Below are 19284 nucleotides of genomic sequence, written 5' to 3' on the forward strand. Positions count from 1 at the left end.
TGAAAAAACATAATATATACCATATCTAAGCATAAACACTGTATGTGCTTCCATGGTTGTATTCCTTTTCTCTTCTGTGAGAACAGCTTGCCCCGGGTGCTCTTTCTTCCTAGGACCCAGAATGATAGGCACATGGGGCAGATCTGAACCTGATCCACAGTCGGGAGCAGAGCCATCATAGCCAGTCTATATAACTATGTGCAACAAACAAATGTTTGTCTTTGAAAGCCACTCAGATTGTGGGTTGTTAATTGTATAACATCATCACATCACAATCTGACTGACAAAACCATCCATCTAGGTAAAAGAAAATCAGGAGGATCCAGTGAAAGAACCAACTTAGCCACTGATGGTCTTGCATTTTAATAAATTAGTATTTTAAAATAGCAGGTGTTTTTCTATTTGATATATAAATCACATTTCTCATACTGTTGGTATTCCACATCTAGTTTTGTTGTTTTATCTATTAGGGGTCTTCTGTGGTTTCAAACAGATTTGAGGATTGTTTTTTCTATTTCTGTGAAAAATTACATTGGATTTGGATAGGGATAGCATTGAATCTGTAGACTGCTTTGGGCAGCATGAACATTTTAACAATATTATCTCTTGCAACTGTGAACACAAGATGTCTTTCCATTTGTTTATGTTGTCTTCAATTTCTTTTAGCAAAGTTATGTAGTTTTCACTATACAGATCTTTTACTTAAATTTATTCGTTTGTATTTATTGTTTTTGATGCTTTTGTTAATGAGATTTTTTTTTTTAAGATTTTATTTATTTGAGAGAGAGGAGAGAGAGCATGAGCGGAGGGGAGGAGCAGAGGGAGAGGGAGAAGCATTTCCCTGCTGAGCAGGGGTCCAGCCTTGGGGCTCATCCCAGGACCTAGGATCATGACCTGAGCCGAAGGCAGACGCTTAACCAACTGAACCATCCAGGTGCCCTGAGATATTTTTTTGTTTGTTTCCTTTTCAAATGTACGTTAGTGTATAGAATGCAACTGATTTCTGTGTATTGGTTTTAATTTGTGCAACTTTACCGAATTCACTGATTAGATCCAATACTTTGAGTCTTCAGGACTTTTAATATATAAGGTCCTATCATCTGCAAATAATGACAGTTTTACTTATTCTTCTCCTATTCGGATACGTTATATATCTTTGTCTTGCCTGATTGCTCTAGGTAGGACTTGCATGGACTCTATTGAATAAGAGTGGTAACGTGAGCATACTTGTCTTTTTCCTAATCTTAGAGGAAATTTTTCAGTTTTTCCCTGACTGTAATGTGGGTGTGTTGTATTTTGCCTTTATTATCATTAGGTATGTTCTTTCTATGTCATATATGTTGAAAGTTTTATCTTGAAAGGATATCTTTTTAAATGCCTTTTCTACATCTGTTGAGATGATCATCTTATGATTTTTATCTTTCATTATATTAAAGTGATGTATCTCATTGATTTAAGTATGTTGAACCATTCTTAATTCCCAGGGATAAATCCCACTTGATCATGGTATATAATTCCTTTAAAGAGTTCTTTTTTTTTTAAGATTTTATTTATTTATTTGACAGAGACAGAGACAGCCAGCGAGAGAGGGAACACAAGCAGGGCGAGTGGGAGAGGAAGAAGCAGGCTCATAGCAGAGGAGCCTGGTGTGGGGCTCGATCCCATAATGCCGGGATCACGCCCTGAGCCGAAGGCAGACACTTAACTGCTGTGCCACCCAGGCGCCCCTAAAGAGTTCTTGAATTTAGTTTAATAGTTGAAAATTTTTGCCTCTCTTTTCATAGTATCTATAGTTTTCCATCAATCCTTGTTAGCATCTAGCTTTGGCATCAGGGTAATGCTGGCCTCACAGAATGAGGTTAGAAGTGTTCTCTCCTCTTCTAGTTTGTGGAAAAATTGAAAAATATTGGCATTAATTCTTCTTTAAATATTTGGTAGAATTGCCCAGTTAAGATATCTGTTCATGGGGCTTCGATTGTCAGTAAGTTTCTGATAATGATTCAGTCTACTTACATGTGACTGTTCAGACTTCCTATTTCTGTGTCTCTAGGAAATTATCCTTAGGTTATCTAATTTGTTGGCATATAATTATCCATAGTTGTCTCTTATTATCCTATTTATTTTGGTAGTGTCTGTTGTAATTTCTTTTTATTTGAGTCTTCTGTCTCAGATTTTCAGTCTTGCTTAAGAGTTGTAAATTCTGTTAATCTTTCCAAAAAACCAGCTCTTAGTTTCATTGATCTTTTCTATTGCTTTTCTGGTCTCCATTTACTTTTGCTATAATCTTTATTATTTCTTTCCTTCTGCTAACTCTGGGCTTAGTTCTTTTTCTAGTTCCTTGAGGTGTAAAGTTAATAAGGCTGTTTATTTACCATCTTTCTCATTTCTTAATATGTGCATGCGTCACTATAAATTTCTGTCTTAGAACTAGTTTTGCAGCAGTCCCTTGATTTTGGTATGTTGTGTTTCCATTTTCATTTGTTTTGAGATATTCTTTGATTTCCTTTTTCTTTAACTGGGTATAATTGACGTGTAGCATTATATTAGTTTCAGGTGTGCAATGTAAAGACTTTATACTTATATGTATTTTGGAATGATCACCACAATAAGTTTAGTTAATATCTGTTCAGTAGGTTGCCTCAGTTTTCTTGCAATAAAAATTTTTAAGATCTATTCTCTTAGCAACTTTCAAATGTGCAGTAGAGTATTAGGAACTGTAGTCACCATGCTGTACATTACATCCCCATGACTAATGTTTTTTTATAACTGGAAATTTTGTGCATCTTGAAAACCTTTGCCCACATCCCTAAACCTCCTACTCTCTGCCTTTGTATCTGTGAGCTTGGTTTGTTCCACATTTAAGTGAGATCATACAGCATTTCTCTTTCTCTGACTTATTTTACTTAGTATAAATCCCTCAAGGTTTATCCATGTTGTCAGAAATGGCAAGATTTTATTCATTATTATGGCTGAATAATATTCCAGAGTGTGTGTGTGTGTGCGCGTGCATGTGTATGACTGTATATACACATACATACTGCTACTTCTTTACCCATTCATCCTTCAGGGGACATTTAATTTGTTCTGTTGTCTTGGCTATTATAAATAATGCAGCTTAATAATTTGTTGATGATTTTTGCATCTGCGTTCATCATGCATATTGGCCTGTAATTTTCTTTTCTTGTGCCATCCTTGTCTAGTTTGGGTATCAGGGTAATGCTAACCTTGTAAAATGAGTTTGGAAGAGTTCGCTCCTCTTCTGTTTTTTGGAAAGTAAAGATTGCTATTAATTCTTTGAATATTTGGTAGAATTTACCAATGCAGCGTTCTGTCCCTGGACTTTTGTTTATTAGAAGTTTTTGATTACTGACTCAATCTTACCAGTGATAGGTTTGTTCAGATTTTCTCTTTCTTCATGATGCAGTCTCAGAAAGTTGTGTGTTTCTAGAAACTTATCCATATCTTCTAGGTTTGTCCATTTGTTGGCATATATTTGTTCATTGTAGTTTTTATGATCCTTTGTATTTCTATGGTTCATTTGTAACATCTCTTATTTCTCATTTTGTTTGTTTGTTTGTTTTCTTGGTTAGACTAGTTAAAGGTTTGACAATTTTGTTTATATTTTTAAAGAAACCGCTCTTGGTTTCTTCTTTATTACCATTTTAGTCTCTCCTTCCCAATAAAACTCCAAACTTCATTTTCTCCTTCTTTCCTTCTAACTTTGGGCTCTTTTTTTTCCTAGTTCTTTGACATGTAAAGTTAGGTTGTTCATTTGATTTTTTTCTTATTTCTGGAAGTAGGCATTTATTGCTATGAACTCCCCTCTTAAGTTTTTGTATTTTTAATCTATTTTCATTGTCTCAATTTTTAAATTTCTCTTTTAATTTCTTCATTGATGTATTGGTTGTTCAGTACCATGCTGTTTAATCTCCACGTGTTTGTGAATTTCCCAGTTTTCTTATAATTGTTTCCTGGTTTCATCAAGCATCTTATCTGACCACATGGTATATGATTTCAATATTACTAAATTTGTTAAGACTTGTTTTGTGGCATAACATATAACCTATCCTGGAGAATGACTATGCACTTTAAGAAGGTGCAGTCTGTTGCTTTGAATGAAATTTTCTGTAAATATCTGTTAAGTTCATCTGTTCTGACATGTTAAGGCCTTTAATTCCTTTTATTCTCTGAATATTCTCTGAATGATTTATCCATTGACGTAGTGGGTATTTAAGTCTCCTACTATTATTGTATTGCTTTTTCTCCCTTCAGGTGTTTTAACATTTGCTTTATATATTTAGGTGGTCCTATGTTGAGTGCATAAATATTTGCAAATGCTATATCTTCTTATTGGATTGACCCCTTTATCGTTATGTAATTCCCCTTTTTATCTCTTATGATAGTCTTTGTTTTAAAAGCCTATTTTGGGGGCGCCTGGGTGGCTCAGTCATTGAGCGTCTGCCTTCAGCTCAGGGTGTGATCCTGGAGTTCTGGGATCGAGCCCTACGTTGGGCTTCTCTGCTGGGAGACTGCTTCTTCCACCCCCACTCCCCCGGCTTGTGTTCCCTCTCTCGTTGGCTGTCTCTCTCTGTCAAATGAATAAATAAAATCTTTAAAAACAAAAAAAAAAATTTTAAAAATAAAAGCCTATTTTGTGGTATATACATATCATAAGTAATGTGATAGTTATGTACTTCTTGCTGTTTTGTTGTTTTCTGGCTGCTTTTTGGTTCTTCTGTTTCTTTTGTCTTCTTTTGCTCTCAAATGTTTTTGATATCACATTTCACATCTTTTTATTGTGTATCCCATAATTATTGTAGTTATTTTTACTACTTTTTTTTAACCTTCATGCTAGCTTTGTGATTCACTACCCTCACTATATATTTACCTTTACTAGTGAAATTCATACTTTCACAAGTTGTTACTATTTAGCACCCTTTCTTTTCTACCTAAAAAAGTCCCTTTAATGTCTCTTGTAGGGCAGGTTTGTGGTGATGAACTCCTTTGGCTTTTGCTTCTGTAGAAAACTATCTCTTCTGAATCCTGAATGATAACTTTGCCAGGTGGAGTGTTCTTGGTTGTGACACTTTCTTCTGGCCTGCTTAGGTTTTTCTGAACTTGTCTTGTATATTTTCTAGTTCAGCTATTTTGTTCTCTAGCACTGATTTCCATTTGATACTTTGTTTCCTACCCCTTTGTTGATGTTCTTACTTTTTTTTATCCATTCTTCAGAGTGTTGTGGACATATTTATGATCATTAATTTCAACTCTCTATCAGGTAAGTTACTATCTCTATTTCACTAACAAACTCTTTGTTAGGTGAAACGGCCACCTCTGCCAGCCTTGAATGGTTGACCTTGTGCAGGAGATGAACCTTAACATTCATCCCTGCCCTAGCTTTTGGTTGTCTCTCAATCCTTTGTTTTGTCCAAGCATCCTGTATAATCTCTAACAGATCCCTGTAGTTGGGGTGTTCCGATACCAGTTAGTTAGTTACCCAAAGCAGGGGAGGGCCTCAGTCAGCACCTAGATTCAGGCTGATCAGAGCCATCATCACCATCAGAGGCAGGTGATCTGGAGATGTTGTCTGAGCGGCAGTTGTGAAACCTGGGGCTCCAGGCAAGTTTATAAGCTGTTTTGGGAAGATTCCACAAGCTGTAGTGAGGCAGAGGGAAGGCACAAAGATAGCATCCCCTGTCCTATGTTCTCTGAGAGCACTTCTGTAGGCTCTAGCTGGGTGCCAAACCTGAAGAATGCCCCTAAGGCTGAAGCTCCAGGGCAAGCAAGTCAGCCTTTTTGACAGAATGGGACTGTGTTTCAGTCTACTGTCCATGTGGTGTCCCACCCAGAACTGTCTGGGGGACTCAGGAACTCAGGCTCTGCTGCTAGAGAGCCAGGTAATCAAGGGTGATCCTTTGGGTTGCAGCCGCAAAAATCAGGCCACCAGACACATGTAAGACCTTACCTCCAAGAGATGCTGAGCCTTTGGAGTGCAGCAGAGGGAGAACGAGAGATAGTACCCGCCCTCTGAGGGCTCAGGAAAGGTTTATAGTCAGCCCTTAATTGTGTGTTTAATTAGAAGCCTGCCTCTTGGACTGTAGCCATGATGATAAGCTAATAGGCCTCTTTCACAAAAAGACTGAGCTCCTAGTTCTCTTACCTCTTGGTGTGCCCTAAGGTGGTAGCTGTTTAAGAGCTCTTTCTCTGTTGGTTACAGTCCTGTGGGATTTGTGAGCATAAACTCCACTGACCACAGAGCCAGCTAATACAGAAGTGTCCCCCAGAAGCAAAATATTATAACAAAAATATTATAACAAGTTCCTGCCAAAAATATTATAACAAGTTCCTTTCTTAAAGATAATGGCAAGCTCAAGCAAGGCGGATGGAGAGTGTAAATATCTATAAATGTGCCAAATGAGAAGCCTCAGGTCAAACCCTCAGGTCAGAGCCCCTGGACCAGCAAATAGTCCTGTTTCTCAGATTGGGAGTGGGTTTGTGGTCTGCTGTCTGTACTCTGCGCTGGGAGTGTTAGTTTACTAAACTGCCTCTGATTGTGACAGGCCTGTGGGACCCAGGAGCACAAGCCCCTCATCTCTAGAGCCAGGTGATCAAGGGATGTTTTCTGAGTGGCAGCTACAAAAACTGGGTTACCAGGCATAAAAACCAGGATACCAGGCATGGATAAAAGCTCTTCTCCAGGACAAACTGGTGCTCTAGAGCTCAACTGAGAGAGATTAGGAAGATGGCACTCACCAGCCTTCTTCCCCAGGAAGTTTTCCTGCAGGTGCCTGCCCCTCACACCAATGCTTTAACATTAGCAAATGAGTTTCCTTCGCATAAAGTCTGGGCACCTGCAGAGGACCGCTTCTGTGCCAGCCCTGGGGCAGGTGAGTCTGCACATGAGCCTTTTCAGAGCCATTTTTCAGTTTACCGTAGCCCCATCAATCTGGTAGGTGTAAACCCTGTAGGTCTTCAAAGCCAGATGTTTTGGAATCTCATCTCTCTCGGGTGCCAGTCTTAAACATTAGGATGCCCAGTGTGGGTTCAAACACTTTCTCAGGAAGAGGCTCCAACTTTTGAATCCCCATCCAATTATGGGTCCGTGGTGGGGGTTTATGGTGAGATTGTGTCTCAGCCTTTCCTACCAATTTTGTTGTGGTTTTCCCCTTGTTTACCAGATGTGAAGAGTCCACTCTGCCAAGTTTTAGGTTTTTTCCAGAGTAAATTGTTCCATCGATAGCTATGGATTCAATGTGTCCCTGTGAGGTGAGCTGTCGGATCTTCCTATGTCACTATTGGAGCTGTTTGTTTTTTTTTTTTTCTTTTCCTACCAGAGTTATATTTATTTCAACAAAATTATTAAGTAAAACTACAAAGAAAAATATTTGGCACAGAGGCACAATTTTATAAAGAGGAAAGTTAGCAGTAATTGATTTAAGTATAATAAATTATATCTGTTGATATTTGAGGGGAAAGTATTACCAGAAGAAACACAGAATTACAGCATCATTGCCACAGCACGTGAAAATGTTCCCATAAAAAATTAATGATTTGCACTTGAACACTTAATTTTACAGCCCTCTTTGAATTTATATTCCGAAATTTGATGTTATATTGCAGTTTCCGCTTGCATGGAGTAGCTTTCCCATCCCTGCAAGTCTCATATGCATCTTTAAAACTGAAGTGTATCTCCTATTGGCACCCAATAGTTGGGTCTTATTTTTTTTGTCCAGCCAGCTGGCCAGTGTGCCTTTTGATAAATTCATTCCACTTCCATTTAAAGTAATTATTAGTATGTAAAGACTTACTAATACCCTCTTAATTGCTTTCTGGTTTTGTATTTCCATTATTTCTTTTTCCCTCTCTTTCCAGGCAGGAATCTCTGTAAATTGGTTTTTTTTTTTTCCTGGTGGTATGCTCTGTTTCCCCCTTCTTTGTTGATCTGCTGTAGGTTTTTGTCTCGTAGTTAGTTACGAGGGGGCTTACATAAGTATCTTAAAGTTGTTCTCAGCCTGTAATGGTTTTATCTCTGATTGCCTAGAAGGTCTCTCTTTTATATTGCTGTTGCAATTTATTTTTTTTTTTGAGTTTCATTAACAACTTGTTGCTGTAGTTATTTTTCCTGCTTTTCCTTTAACTTCTATACTGTAGTTGAAGAGCTGACACACCATCCTAATTTAGAGTTAGTTTTCTTTTTTTTTAAGATTTTATTTATTTATTTGACAGAGAGAGAGACAGCCAGTGAGAGAGGGAACACAAGCAGGGGGGAGTGGGAGAGGAAGAGGCAGGCTCCCAACGGAGGAGCCTGATGCAGGGCTCATCCCAGAATGCCGGGATCACGCCCTTAGCCAAAGGCAGACACTTAATGACTGAGCCACCCGGGCGCCCTAGAGTTAGTTTTCTAAGTCTGAAAAGAATATTTTTACTTTTGCCTAGTGTGTCGTGTACTTTTGTGTGTTTTCATGAGGCTGGTCAGCCTGTCGTCGTTTTAGATTAAAGAACCCCTTATCGCCTTGCTTGCAAGGCCCATCTAGTGGTGGTGAACTTTTTCAGATTTAGTTGATCTGGGAAAGCCTTTATTTCTTCCTTGTATCTAAAGGAAAACTTTGCCAGATTAAGTATTGTTGGCTGACAGTTTTATATTTTTCAACACTTCAAATATGTCATTACACTCTGCTGGCTTGTAGAGGTTCTGCAGAGAAATCTGATAGTGTAATGGGAATTTCTGTATAGGTTACATTTTTTTTTTTCTTAACCTAGATGCCTTTAAAATTCTTTATTGAATTATGACAATTTGTTATACAAGGTCATTTTGAAATAAAAGGGTAATCTATGGGGTGCCTTGGTGGCTCAGTTGGTTAAGCATCTGCCTTCGGCTCAGGTCATGATCCCAGGGTCCTGGGATTAAGTCCCATATTGGGCTCCTTGCTCAGCGGGGAGCCTGCTTCTCCCTCTCCTGCTCCCCCTTGCTTGTGCACTCGCTCTGTCAAATATTTTTTTTTTTTTTTAAAAGGGTAATCTATGAGTTCAGTAGACAAGTCTTTCCTCAGGTTAGGGAAATTCTCAGGCTTTGTTTTGTTTTTAAACTCTCTGCCCCCTTCTCCATCTCTTCTTCTGAAATCCTGATGATCCATAAAAAAGACAAATATCGGAATAATCACTGCTCATGTAGGCTTTCTTCACTTTTTTAACTCTGAGTTCCCTCTTCCATGTTATTTCAAAATTCTTACCTCCATGTCAGTTATTCTTTCTTTCGTGTGATCTGTATATGCTGTTACATTCTTCATCTCATTTACTGAATTTTCAGCTCCGGAATTTGGAAAGAACTCTGTTTGTATTTTTAATTCCTGATTTGATTGAATTATCTTTTTGAATTTTCTTGTAACTGGAGTTTCCTCATTGCGGCTGTTTTAAATTCTTTTTTAGTGATGAGGTATTTCCTTGATTTTTCGTAACCCTTGTAGATATTCACTGGTACCTTTGCATTTGAAGTAGTACACACCTCTTTAATTCTGCTTATTGCCTTCAGCAGATAGGGTATTATGTTCCACAGTATTATCTTTTTCCTCTGTGTTTATGAAGGTGCACCTGCTCAAGTCTTGTCCCTTCATTGGGGCAGTTTTTTTTAAAGCTTTTATGTCTTCTCTGGTTCTTATAATTTACCAGGCCAGACCTTTTTTTTGTTTGTTTTGTTTTTTAGCATGTAGTGGTTTCTGAGCATGCTCTATCAGAGACTGCTTTCACAGTGGCACATGGAATCCTGTACAAGGAACTAATGGCATGAGGGAGGTGTGGGTTTAGCCCTGGGGGTGCGCTCACAGACCTAATAGGATGATCCCAGGAATAGTACCCCCTGATAAGCACAATGCCTTTTCCACCATTTGAAATTCTTACCTGTTGCTTTCCCAATATCCTCCCAACTTCCAGTTATAGATCTCCTACCTTGGTACTCCAGGTGCCGAGGGATAGAATGGCTTTCTCCAGTTGCCATAACTAGGAACTCACTGCTTTCCTTTTCACCTGCAGGAGAGGTCACAGCGACCAGATAAATTAGCACCCTTCAGTGTTTCATTGGGCAGAGGGTTGGTGCCAGGAATGTTTCTCTTGTGTGGCCAAACTCCTATTTTTTTTTTCCCCTTTAAAATGGTGTGTGTGCTAGAGTCCGCCTTAGGGAAGGCTAGACTCAGGCAGGTTCTGTCTCTCATGCTATTCCAGGCTGCACTCACCTGATTTTTGCCCTGTAGGGGCAAGAAGGGTCTTGGCAGTTTGGCTGGCTCCTCTGGTTCCCCAGCCCATACAGAGGTCCCTTCCTGGCTGCTCTGGTGGGTGAAACTCCTTCCAGGTTCCTTGGAGTAAGGTTGGAAGGTCTAAAAACACCCATGAGGGTGCTTTTATTCATGTGTGAATGTGTAATCCTTTGATTTTTGGGAGGGGGGGTAAATAGGAGGAACATTTCATTGCTGACCTCACTCTCCAGGATCATCAGATGTTCACTTTAAAAGTTTACTTTGGCTGCAGGTTGGAGAAGAGCTGGAAAAGTCAAAAGTGTAGAACTATGAAATGAGGGAACATTTATGACTTTTCCTAATCTGAAGCTAACACAAACATTTTATATATAGTATTCTATCATTTGTAAAGTTACTTTAATATTGGTCTCATAGGATTTCCCAATAAAAGAGAAATATTAACTATATTACATCATTAAACCTTTACAAAGTGATTTTAATTAAGTTTGAAATATATGAGGGAAAATGAAAATATTGTATATTTATCAATAATGGCTTTTTTTGATCTGTACTTTACAAAAGAAGGAAAGGATGCCATTTATATTTTGACATAGGCTATTTGCTTAAATAGGGTACCCTTTATATATAAAATGGAAGCTTAGAAAATTCAACATTCCATTTAAAGGGAGAATTACCCAAGGTAACATTATATAAGAACATGAAAATACCTATACCCTTGCCATCCTGCTTTCACTTGAAGTTAAAAAGCAAATACCAGAGCTACTGAAAACTGTGACTGTCCTAGCAATACTTACAATATACGAATTGAATTTTACTTTACTTTGTTATTGATAAAACTTCCCTTTAATAAAATGAGATTTCATTAATATACGAAGTGGGGAATATTTTCACTAAATGCTGTCTGACTTTGAAATTCTATGACAAGTAGTAAAATCCATTTTATTATTCATAGTACTCATATTATTTATTCATTTACTTTAATTGGTTAATTGAAAACAAAAGCATTTTAAAGATTTATTTATTTTAGAAAGAACATGGGAGGGAGGGGCATAGGAAGAGAGAGATTCCCAAGCCGACTCACTCCACACTGAGCAGCAGCCCAGGCAGGCCTGATGCCAACACCGTGAGATCATGACCTGAGCTGAAAACAAGAGTGGGATGCTCAGTCAACTGTGCCACCCAGGTGCCCCCAAAACAAAGGCATTTTATATTGCAGTAGCATAGAAGTTTCTAATTCCATACATGCTTCATAGAGACTAAACCCTTAAATTAGAATAATATTAAGATGTTTAGTAGATTGTCATAAAGATGTTTAATGGTTACTGGTAAGTCAGTTAAATTTAGTAATAAAAGTGAAAATTCTCCTATTTGATTTACAGATCTAAGTGACAATCTACACTACTAGCCAGAAGTATCATACAAAATGGTTTTACTAGCCCTAATCAGTTTTTCTTGATTTATATATAACATTTTTTAAACTAAAAATGAATCTTCTAAGCACAGTATTTAAAAAATACTTTTGGTTAATGCTTTCTACAGTTATGGTAGAGATCCATAAACCATATCAATAACAAGCATTCGTAGTACTAGTGGTATTGCTTTTCCAGTAATTTTGTGATAAATTCTTTGAGTAATAGTACACATTAAATGTAGGTTAGTTTGTGAAATGGTGTTTTAATGATTGATAGAGGACTTTGTCATTTAAAGTTACTTGCTCTTGGGGTGCTTGGTTTAACTCAGTTAAGCTTCCGACTCTTGATTTCTGCTCAGGTCATGATCTCAGGGCAGTGAGATCCAGCCCCTAGGCAGGCTCCATGCTCAGCGAGGAGTCTGCTTGAGATTCTCTCCCTCTGCCGCTCCCCCCACTGGCACGTGCTCACTCTCAAATCTTAAAAAAAAAAAAAAAAATTGATTCTATTTAAATGTAAACTTGTCACACCTGGGAAAAGAATCCAGATTTTTCTGGACCATGTTCTTTTTAAAGAAATATGTCTGGATGTAGAATATATCCCTATTTATTCTTTATAAGAAATAAACATGTAGGAAGAAGTATTGCATAGTGGTCGAACATTTGAGTTCTGAATTCAGATTGCCTATTTTGCCTCCAGCAGTCTGCCTCACTTGGTAACTACCTTAGGGAGTTGTAAGAACAGGTAAAAAGTATGAACTGTTGAGCGTGTTGATTTCACAGTAACAACGTTGACTAAGCTTTCTCTGCTAGAAATCTGTTAATAATGTTCAATAAGTTTTCATCTTAAGGTTATTAAATTTGTTATGAAATATACCTTATTTTTACATCATAATTTTTTTCTCTAATCATTTGTTTTAGGTCACTTTTCACATCGAACCATATAGCAATCGAGATGATCAAAACATGTACAAAAATGTCAAGTATATTATAGACAAGTGAGTTTCTTCTAATTATTGCTTTACGATCCAATGATAATAACTGTTATAAGAGTACATTTAAATTATATTTGTGATTTTAATGACTTTAAATTTTGTAATGAATCATTTTAAGGAACATTTCTAAAATTCCTTATGATTCACTTTCTGTATAGATTATTTACTGTATGTATTAAGTTATTTATGATTTTTCGGCTGACATTTTAAATTGGTATTCTATAAATCACGAATACAGAGTTTTGTCTTTTAAAAAGAAGGCTCAAATTACGAAATGTGAACTGCTTTTATATCTGTGGACCCACATCCAGTGTTTTCATTTATATTTAGTCTGATTACAAAGAAAAAATACAGCTTCATTATGTTCAAGAATTTTACCGGTAAGAACCCGTGACAGATACTGTACTCTTGTCAGCAACAGTGAGACATTTATCACTGATAGCATTTGACATATTCATATGGAAAATGGGCTTTTTATGGTGTTGGTCATTTGTAAACCTCAATATAAGGTAATTTCTTGTTAGTGATGTATCCAATATCTCATTTTTCCAGTCTGCAAAATTGAAGATGCATTTGTAACTATTACCTTTAATATAACTGATTTCCCAAAGAAAGTGAACGATGTGATTAAATTGCACTGATTACCTTCATTTTCAATATAGAAACAGTTATTGTCTGTGCAAAATGCAGATACTCACTTCACTTTTACATATTTTTGTATTCTAGATATGGAAATCATCCGGCCTTTTATAGGTACAAGACTAAGACCGGCAATGCTCTTCCTATGTTTTATATTTATGATTCCTATATCACAAAGCCTGAAAAATGGGCCAATTTGTTAACCACCACAGGGTCTCAGAGCATCCGCAATTCTCCTTATGATGGACTGTTTATTGCACTTCTAGTAGAAAGCAAACATAGATATGATATTCTTCAAGGTGGTTTTGATGGAATTTACACATATTTCGCCACAAATGGCTTTACTTATGGCTCATCATATGAGAATTGGGCAAGGCTAAAATTTTTTTGTGACCAGTTCAACCTACTGTTTATCCCAAGCGTGGGCCCAGGATATATAGATACCAGCATCCGCCCATGGAACGCTCAGAACACTCGGAACCGGATCAGCGGGAAGTACTATGAAACTGCCCTGGGTGCTGCACTCCATGCCCACCCCAGTGTGATTTCTATCACCTCTTTCAATGAGTGGCATGAAGGAACTCAGATAGAGAAAGCTATTCCCAAAAGAACCAGTAATACAGTGTATCTGGATTACCGGCCTCATAAACCAAGTCTTTATCTAGAACTAACTCGCAAGTGGTCTGAAAAATACAGTAAGGAAAGAGCAACTTACGCATTAGATCAGAAGTTGCCCCTTTCTTAATGCATTAACAACTATAGAAATCACCTCATTTCAATACGTACCTTTTAAGTGTATACTGATGGGCAGTTATCCCCATAATAAAAAGAATTTGTACTTTTTAAAAAATGGTAATATCATTGCCACCCTTCACAATGCTGCACTGACAAAATACCTGAGAGAAAAATTGTGCAAATAACATTCCTTGTGGCATAAGTTGCTGAATTTCTGACTGAAATTCTACTTTGCTACTAATTTTTATTGCACACAAAAATGTTTATGTTACATAGAGAATTAGTGCACAGTTAAAAACTTCTTGTATTCTGGGCCTAAAGAAATAGATTGTGTGTATTTGGTGTGTCTAGTGAAGAAAATAAGATCTAAAAGATAGTGTATATGTTTCATTTAGATTTTTTTCTGATGATTCAGTCATCCAGAGTCCCTTCACTAATACAATGAAGCCTCCGATAAAAATTCTTAAGGAAAATAAAATCCTAACTTAAGCCTTACTGTGAATCACATTGTGTTAGGAAGGCCTGCTTTCTACAGCACAATATGCATCATCTTTTGAGGATTTTTTGGTTACTTAACAGCATGCTGGGTATTTGCACGTCTAAGGTGTCTGTTTTACAATGGTGAATTCCAGATTTTAGAAGCTATGGAAAGTTCTTTCATGCTTCTGTATAAAGAAAACATAGTTGGCTCACAATTATTATGAAGATAGAATGCCCAAAATATCAGTTTTTGGATAACCTGTCAATCTTTAACTTGTTATTCTATTCATGTTTTTAAAATTTAATGTTAATCAGAGACCAACTGTTAGTATCAACTTTTTGCTTTCTTACCTATCATTGGATTTCCTTCTTAATATTTTTTAGCTATTTTTACCAAAATAGAGAAAATTTACCTAGCATTTTAGGAACATGGAGATGAAAATTCTTTTATATCTTAAATCCATTCCTGAAGTTTAACTTGTAAATTGAACATTTAATGATGGCAATAATCTTGTTTAAAAGACAATAGATAGCATTTTTACATGGGGATATATCAAATTCAATACTTGTGATCACTTGTTTGTCATATGTGACAAATTAATCCACCTGTGTGCTAGAAATGAATCTCTTTAATAGAGTATATGTTATCCTTCAGTTTTTATAGTTAACTAGAACTATAAAAAATATATATGCTATTATAAGATTATTTCTTAGATATCTAATTTACTAAAGAGAAGCAATACTAAACAATACATATAAATTTTCAGGTTTTAGAGATATTCATTCAGAAATAAATAGTAGAATTTGTCATAAAATAGCCCATCAGGTGATGAAATTTATTTTGGCCAGTGATTTCGAAGTAAAATACCTTTTCTTTGAAAAGAGGCATGATTAATGTTAAACTTATTTATAACTTAAGAATTTACCATTTCTCAGAGAATGATCAGGCCATGAGAAATTAGAACAATAGTAGTAATCTACTTTCTGGAGGCAATTACGAGAATAAATCACTATAATGGTATAACCAAGCCTCTTCATAGGAATGTTCATACAGATATAACCTGTGGATTTTTTTTTTCTTATATCCAGTTAGCCACTATATGTTATCATAGGGATAAACTCTCAATGTGTCATGCCTAATAATCACTTATACCATATTTTATTAAATTTAGAGAAATTACTACTACAGAGGAATTTTTGTCATTGCTTGTACTGTATATTTGAACCTACCATGACAGAAAATTTTATGAAATAGTTCTGAAATTAAGAGAAAGTGTATAAAAACGAGGTCAACAATTCCTGAATGCGAATACTGCCACTTTCTGTGTTGCTCCCCCTGCAGACCTAGATAATCTCCCACAGCACTCTTTACCTCTGAACTTTGCTGTGGTTCCCAACACATTACTCCAACCAGCCAGTAAAGGTCAGATTTCAAAGTAAGATAAAACAGATTGGTTCTTAAGGGAAGAATGTTTGGAATCTGGTCTCATAATTGTTTAAGAATTTATATGAAAATCCTGTGTCTTTTTGCCTGTTTTAAAAAAACAATTAGGAATTCTCTCTCATTTCATTATTCTTAGGAATGCTCTTAAAATCTTTCTCAGGTACTCATTACAGCTGCCTTTATCATTTGACTTATAACACAGTTTATATCATTATGATCACAAGTAAAAGCAAAGAACTGATTGCCTAATTTAAACTATCTAGGTGTGAATTCAATAACCTAAAATAACTGTTAGACAGTGTAATGTATGCAGTGCATGAATCACAACTCTTATGGTTTAATCAGTCTGTTTTGACTGTATAGAAAACAACCTTTGTTTTACTATTCCCCTTAAGGACTAATATTGTCAAAAACTGCTGTTATTAATATTTAAGTTGTATGTTAACTTTTCTGTTTCAAAAGTAAAAGACTATTTTGTTATATGGAGTAATTAACTTTCATTTAATAAAAGCATATGTGAAATAGTGTATCTTAGGTATAAAAATGTGTCCCTTTCTATTTATGAGATATTTAATTTCTGATTAACAGATGAAAAGTAGTATTCATTCAGCGCTCTATTTTCTCTATTTCGGATATGCAGCACTTACAAAGTCTGTATCTTTAACTGTATATACATTTTTAAGTCTGTGAATTTGTTAAGGTTTTCGGGGGGCATGGGGGCAGAGATGTTCTCTTATTTTTTTATTCTTTGGGCATAATCGTATGTTAGCTCTAACTCTTTTGGGAAATCTTGCCCTAACAATTTTATAACCGTGCACTTTTTCAACCTGATCAGTTAGTTTAAACATGATGACTGTTCCTGAACTCTATAGTGCCTACAGAAACCATTCTTAAAAGTCTGTATCTAAATTTTGAATTAATTTTGAACACCCTCGTGTCCCATAGTATAGAAGCAATAATTTATGACCAGCAAAATTCCAGTTATTTTTATAATTATCTATAATTTTAAAATGATAAATGGACCTAGCCACAAGCAAAAAAGGTTTTTGGCTCAGATAAAATGTTATACTGACTTTGTTATATATCCACATAAAGTCTAAATGTTATTGTATGCTTCCTATAAGATTATCATTCTTGAGAATTCAAGTGCTACATTGGCTTAATTACAGAGACTCATTGTAGTCCAATCAAAGAACTTAGTAGTATTGCTATTATATTTCGTCAATGAAGAACATTTTTCAATGTGATTAGTTTTTGTTACATAATTTATGATCTCAAAAGAAAAAACAACTAGTAAGTGGTCACAGGTCTAAAATTTAGTGAGGTTAAAACATAGAACTATTTTGTATGTTCTGGACTTCATTTAAAAGCATCTTATACATTTTAACTTTCTCAACTTATATTAAAAAATTAACCATGAATTTAATCATAAACTTAAAGAGGCTTTCAGAAAATACCCCATGAAATAAATATTTCATGACATAAGGCAATAGTGTACTATGGTTAGATAATTCTATATATAATTTAACCTATGGTATATGATTGTATCATCATGCTTTGTTTTTGACTTTTTGAAAGAATTGGTTAATCTGAGCAAAGATTGTGGTAAACAACATGAAATAAAGTGACCCTCTTTAGCTATTCAATTACATTTAAAATAGATTATGTTCATGCATAAAAGTGAGTTTTACAAAAGCCGTTATGAAAACACTATTAATTTGATAATGTCTAATGCAATGTGATCTTTATCCTGATTTTGAAACTATCAAGTAAAAGAAAGAAAAATATTTAGAAGAAATTAATTTATAATAAATGCTTAATAAGGCTTAGAAATTTATATATTTAAACACAGTCACCTAAGGGTAGTATGTCAGAATGTTTTTTGGATGTAGCAAGTTTGTCTTTATTGAATGCTGCCATTCTATGTATTTTTTAATTACTTAGATTCCTTAGCCATGTGGCAGTGTATTAAGCCATTAATATAAAAATAGAGCAGTCTAATCTCTGGCTTTATGTAAAAAGTTAACTGCACGGCTGCTAAATTCTTACTTGAAAATTTGGTGTTGTATTTAATTAAATTACATTCTTGAAAGTTGTGCTCTTGACTTTTTAGCTGTCTTGTAAAAAAAATGTTGACAATCATTTTATGAATAGTAGCTGAGCTCAAATTCTATTTTATTTTTCCTCATTAGTATTATGTATTCTTAGCTAAAGACTTCATATAATCCTCAAATAAAATACTCTTTTAATGTATAATATTTTATTTCATTGTTTTCTTTTTAATAGAGTCATTCTTTATATAGAGTGTAGGTAATGTTTCCTTTATTTAAAATGTGTACTGTCTTTGAAAGATGGGATTTTAAAAAGAATATACATATATAATGCTAGCATGTGTGGTTGGCTACATATTTGGTATTGAGCTTCTGAGTAGTTAATATAAGATGTGGCGTTTTTTGTTTTTTGGTTTTTTTTTTTTTTTGCCAGGAAAGAAGTACCTCCTTTCCCCTACAAGGTAAATTTTACCTTGTCATCACAATTTAAAATAAAAGGTAAAGCATAGGGAATATACTCAATGGTACTGTGTAATAGTGTTGTATGCTGACAGATGGTAACTACACTTAATGGTGAGCACAGTATAACATATAGAGTTGTTGAGTCACTATGTTGGACACCTAAAACTAATGTAACGCGTATCAACTATACAAACACACACACATACACACACTTAAAAAAAGTAAATTTCTCAAATTGGCATTATACCTATGGTAAAAAATGTAAAAACCTACAAGAACCTGTCCGGTAATGTACTGTAAATAAATGCAACAGGTTTAAGACCCGAGAGAGTCCTAGGAACTGTGGACCACTTTCACTTAAAAGGAGTAATTGCTAATCAGCTCTGTCAATTCATTTTGTAGTTATGGGTCACTAAAACGAGGAAGTACGTATGCCCATGTGTGTATAAATTTTTTGAATTACAACATGCTGGCAATTACCAGAAAAGATTTTTAAAATATTTGCTGGTTGGGGTCACTAATTTGTGACCTCTGATAGAATATGAAATTATTGAGAACATTTTTCATAATATTACACTCAAGGGGATTTCATATGAGTAGTTATTCTGATGATTATTGGATAAATTCTAAGTATATAACAAAACTCAACGAAAGTGAATCCATGAAGGTTCTAATTATATAACTTTTCCCAGATCTTATGGAAGATCAGAAATAAAGCACCCCAACAATGAGGTACATAACTCAGCCAGGACCAATATGCCAAGACCAAATTTCATTTACTATTTATCCTAATTTGGCATTTGAATAGCTGATTTGAATTAAT

At 35.5% G+C, this 19284-nt stretch overlaps 1 protein-coding gene across 2 annotated transcripts in view; it reads left to right on the top strand.

The window, feature by feature from the left end:
• The window catches only part of MANEA (mannosidase endo-alpha), a 69548-nt gene extending 51347 nt beyond the window's left edge, over positions 1–18201 (top strand). For both annotated transcript variants that reach the window (XM_002929380.4, XM_011237406.3), the window contains exons 4-5: positions 12577–12653; positions 13377–18201. In XM_002929380.4, the coding sequence (XP_002929426.1) occupies positions 12577–12653; positions 13377–14034 (735 nt within the window). In that variant the 3' untranslated portion in view covers positions 14035–18201. The remainder of the gene's footprint in view (positions 1–12576; positions 12654–13376) is intronic.
• The last annotated feature ends 1083 nt before the right edge of the window (positions 18202–19284 follow it).

Source organism: Ailuropoda melanoleuca, chromosome 10 (assembly GCF_002007445.2).
Source record: "Ailuropoda melanoleuca isolate Jingjing chromosome 10, ASM200744v2, whole genome shotgun sequence".
Taxonomy (NCBI): Eukaryota; Metazoa; Chordata; class Mammalia; order Carnivora; family Ursidae; genus Ailuropoda; species Ailuropoda melanoleuca.